Source organism: Medicago truncatula, chromosome 5 (assembly GCF_003473485.1).
Source record: "Medicago truncatula cultivar Jemalong A17 chromosome 5, MtrunA17r5.0-ANR, whole genome shotgun sequence".
Classification (NCBI taxonomy): domain Eukaryota; kingdom Viridiplantae; phylum Streptophyta; class Magnoliopsida; order Fabales; family Fabaceae; genus Medicago; species Medicago truncatula.
In genome coordinates this window covers 10576762-10581842 of record NC_053046.1, presented here as the reverse complement: position 1 = coordinate 10581842, position 5081 = coordinate 10576762, and the positions used below count along the sequence as shown (strand labels likewise).

At 32.6% G+C, this 5081-nt stretch overlaps 1 protein-coding gene across 1 annotated transcript; it reads right to left on the bottom strand.

Moving 5' to 3' along the window:
• Positions 1 to 1053: 1053 nt before the first annotated feature.
• Positions 1054 to 5081, bottom strand: LOC11408622 (putative receptor-like protein kinase At3g47110). The gene is made up of 3 exons (XM_003612464.4): positions 2343 to 5081; positions 1864 to 2232; positions 1054 to 1711 (listed from the first exon to the last, which is right to left on the bottom strand). Exons 1-3 carry the CDS (start codon positions 4984 to 4986, stop codon positions 1692 to 1694), a joined length of 3033 nt encoding a protein of 1010 aa, XP_003612512.1. The 5' UTR covers positions 4987 to 5081; the 3' UTR covers positions 1054 to 1691.

Below are 5081 nucleotides of genomic sequence, written 5' to 3'. Positions count from 1 at the left end.
GATGCAATCGGTCAATAAATGAGACAAATGCAATAGTACAATTGATTGTATGTAATATTTCGGTCCTTGTTATAAGAAGAAAAACTACATTAAAAGTTGTGATATTTTAAGTAAAAACTACACTTTAAAATTGTACATTTCAAAAGCAAATGATATGTAGAAAAGTCTTTTAAACAATAACTACATTTAAAAAAGTGTGACAATTTCTTACAAATAGAATTAGTTTTATATTTTTTTTTAATTTTCTTATATACCTTCGTCCATAATTATAGGATCCTTTAAAAAAACGGAAATTAAGAAAATTGATATTTCTAATAAATTTGTTTGTAATTATTATTGTTTTTATAATTTTATCCTTAAAAAGAGGAATAAAGATCGAATTGGATATATACACTAGTCAGAGAATCCATACAACACACGGAAAACAATATTTTAGATATGTATGTTGTTTGATTTTATTACGATACAAAGTTGCATGAATATGCATATTAATTATCATTTGTCAAAAAAAAAAATGCATATTAATTTTCAACTAGATTGAAAGCACATTCCACGCGCCATAAAAAAAAATTAGTTTATTATTTTTGAAAATGATATGTTATTTGTTGTAAATATAATTAATTTTAACTGCATTTAAAATTCTTATAAACCAAATTTATTTATTTCTTACAACCCAAATTATGTTTTTAGTTTTATGTTTGTTGGAAACTTATTTGGAACTTACTCTTATGTTTTCCTTGCTTTTTTGTTGGAAGATTTTTCTCAAGGTGACAAACCAAAAGTATGAAATTAGCATCAAAGGGATATAGCCTAAAATAGGTGAAAGAAAAATGAAGCAATTGTTTTCTTTTAAACATGACACTTCGACATTGGGCAAGTTTTTGCAAGTGCTCTTGATCAACACCTTAAAATGTGTATATAATTACAAGCACTCATATTTCGAGGCAATATAATAATATAAGTTCATCTTAATGTATTGCTACAAAAAATAAATCAAATTAATATATTGTCATAAGTATAGTGAAGCACACAAAGAGAATGTAAACTCACCCATCATCTATGAAGCACTGTCACATAAATAATTGAATGTAATGTCCACATGTGTTGGTCAAAGACACTAACACGTACCAGACATCAAGCACACTTCAATCTGAAATCTTAACGCTATATACTACATAAGAATTCATAAATGTTCCTTTAGTACAGATTTAGTTAGAAACAAATAAACTGATCCATTGCATATCAGTCATACTTATAAACATCATGCTTGATTCATAATATTTCATACTTAGAAAAACGAAATAAGCAAATGATCTCCAAATTAACACTCAAGAAGACCAATGATTCCAAATTGGTGAATTGAGTTTCAAATCTTTAATGGCCTATATATTGTGGTCCAGCTGTGAGACTTTCATAATATGATATTTCTTCTGTTCTCTGCACATTTTGGGAACTAAAGGGAATTTATAATGTAGCATGACAGAGTGGAGCATGTGACAAAAGTATTGATAATATAATAAGTCCAGTATTGCATTCATCAAATATATATACTTGATGTTACATGAATGATGGATTAATACATTAAAATGGCTAGGCTAGAGAGAAATTTAGTGAACAGTTTCACTTGCAGTGCATCATATTGCATAAACTTCTATTTCTGAAATTATTGCAGAAATTTATTTTAGCTTTGATTACTGACGAGGGTGAACACCTGAAATTCAAAATAAAATTCATTTACGTCTTTGTATGTATTAGATTAGGAATTTGAAATGCATAGCAACATGGATGAAAATTTAATATAACTTTGTAAGCAATTAATTCGTTAGGAGCCAAACAAACACATAGAATCTCAAATTTTCTTACCAGCAAGAAAAACCTTTCTGATCATGTTTAGTTCTCTAGTGACATCCAATATATTCATTCTTTGTGTTGGCGATTCCACCGAACATGCAAGTCCAATCCTAAAGAGTGAAACTAAGGATTTATGTATTAATGAAATAAGATTCTTCTTGCTTCTATCTTCTATTGCTGCTTCCTCTTCTCTTGGTACAATATGTGGGTCCAAAATCTGCATAACATTATTAGGAAATGAATTTTCAACATACAAATGCAGATTTTGACCATCTAAAAACATTTCATCAGTTGGTCTTCTTCCTGTAATCATTTCCAATATAAGCATCCCAAAGCTATACATGTCACCATGTGTGGAAACTTCAGAACCCATTCCATACTCTAAAAAATATATAGCAAAACATTGTTAAAATTGTGTAACAGGTAAAGTACAAAGTCTACAACAAAAGATAGGAAAATTCAAAAGAAACACAAAATATTTTATTACATACCTGGAGGAGCATAGCCAACAGTCCCTTTTATTCCAATTGTGCTAGTTTCCTTAGGAGATATACCGTCCGCAGATGAGACGAGTCTTGCTATGCCAAAATCACTCACATGAGCAACATTGTCTTCATCAATAAGGACATTGCTTGGCTTTAGATCACAATGAAGGACCAATTGCTCACATTCTCGATGAAGATAATGTAATGCAGAAGCAACATCAATAATGATATTCAGTCTTTGATTAAGATCCAATGCTCTTGGTTGCTCTACATTCATCATCCTTGAATGCAACCAGTTTTCTAAGCTTCCATTTTTCATGTATTCAAAAACTAGAGCTTTGAATTCCTGACCTTTGTAATCAATACTAGAACAACAAGTTAAAATCTTAACCAGATTTCGATGTCTAATATTTTTTAGTGCATTACATTCGGTAATAAAACTCTTGTGAGCTCCATTCTTTTCAAGGTCCAGGACCTTCACAGCAATAACTTTATCTTCTGACATAAGATTTCCTTTATACACCGAACCAAAGCCTCCTGATCCAATCAAGTTTCTAGATGAGAAGCCATCAGTTGCCTGATACAAGTCTTGGTAAGAAACCATAGCAAGTTGGTCAATTATTGGTGAATCTGAAGATGGTTTCTTGTTTCTTTTCCTCATCAAGTAATAGATAGCTAGAATAAGCATTGTCATAATAATGAAAGCAACCACGCTAACTATCACTACTATCAAATGGGTATTATGTTTGAATGGGCATGGAGGTAGGTGCAAGTCTGAAATACCTCCACAAAGCTTATTGTTCCCGAACACCGCTAACCTGCTAGCATTTCTAAAGACACCTTCTTTTGGAACCTCTCCATCCAACATGTTAAATGAAACGTTCAAGTGTTCTAAACGAGAAATATTTTGCAGAATGTTAGGAATTGATCCAGACAATTGATTTCTTGACATGTCTAAATATCGAAGACCTCTTATATAAGCCAAAGAGGAAGGTATGATTTGATGGAAGGAATTTCCTTGCAAAAAAAGGTATTCTAAGCTTTTGCATTGATCAATGGTTATAGGAATTTCACCAGACAAATTATTCTCAGAGAAATCTAGCTTATTAATATTTTTTAGCCTACCCACTTCAACAGATAGGTTTCCACTCAATGAGTTTTGTGACAAGTCCAGTGAGTTTGATAATGAGGAAATACTAAAAACCTCCAAGGGTATGGTTCCTCTAAAATTATTTTTTGAAAGGTTTAGGTGATGTAAATTGTGACAATTTCCGAAGCTTGGGGGAATATTTCCTCCTAACATATTATGTGCTAGACTCAAATAATACATCTGACTAAAATTACCTATGAAGCCTGGAATGTGTCCTGACAATTGGTTTCCACTCAAATCTAACACTTGAATCTTTTGAAACTTCCAAAAAGAATCTGGAATGGTCCCTTCAAAACGGTTGTTTTCCATGGTCAAGGAAATTAAACTATTTAGATTCCCTAATTCTGAAGGAATTTGCCCATATATTTGATTGCTCCCAAGATATAGTTGACTAAGTTGGATGGATAAATTGCCTGCCAAATTTGGCAAACTACCTCCAAAATTATTATGGGATATAGAACACACTTGCAACTTACTACAGTTAGTCAATGATTTTAAAAAAATCAAATCCTTAGTTGAATTTTCACCAAAATTATTCAGTTCCAAATTTAGCCTCCAAAGATATTGTAACCTCCCAAGATTTGGAACTTGTCCAACAAAATGGTTACTGCTGATATCAAGTTTTCTAAGGGTAGAAGCATTTGCAACAGAAGTAGGCATTAGACCCGAGAATTGATTGACACCAATTTCAAACACTTTGAGATTGGGGAGGGAGTTGAACATGTTGGGTGGAAGAGAGCCATCTATTTGATTGGCTGCAGATGAAAAGATAGCAAGAGATGACATGTTGTAAAGACATGAAGGAACTGTACCAGATAGTTTGTTGAGCCCCAATGCTATTTTAGTCAAGTGTTTTAGGCGACATATTTCTTGGGGAATATCTCCCTCTAAGTTGTTACGAGAAATGGAAAGAGTTGTTAAGACTGAAAGATTACCTATGAATGGTGGGACTCCTCCGATCAAACTGTTTCTTCCAACATTCAATTCTTGAAGCTTTTGAAGAGAGCCTATTTCAATTGGTATTTTTCCGATCAAATTATTCCCACTCAAGGATAAGTATTTAAGGTTGAAACAATTTGTCAAGTTTGTAGGAATTTCTCCAGAGAATGAGTTATTGGAGAGATAGAGTTCCTGTAATTGTAACAACTGACCCAACTCTTGGGGGATTTTTCCAGAGAATTTGTTGTCTGCAAGGTTGACGTGTCTGAGAAAAGTAAGATTGGCAGCATGAGAAGATAAGGATCCATGCAACTTATATCCAGGTAACTTCAACTCAGTAACTCTTTGATGCATGGTGTTGCATGTGATTCCATACCAGTTGCAAAAATGGATAGAACCATTCCAAGAATCAAGGATTCTATGTGGGTCATTGGAAATAAATTTCTTAAACTTGAGCAATGTCAAATAATCACTCTGGTTTCCTATTGTAAATGCAATTGTTTTTGGGCTGAAGTTGAAAATAAGGAGTGAAAAAAACCAAATGAAAAATGTAGGAAGCATGAGGGAAAAAGGCTTTGAGGAAATAAGAGGGTGTGATAGATAGTGGAGTTTAAGTTTTGTAGTTAGAAAGGTGTATATAATAAGGAGTGGGAACA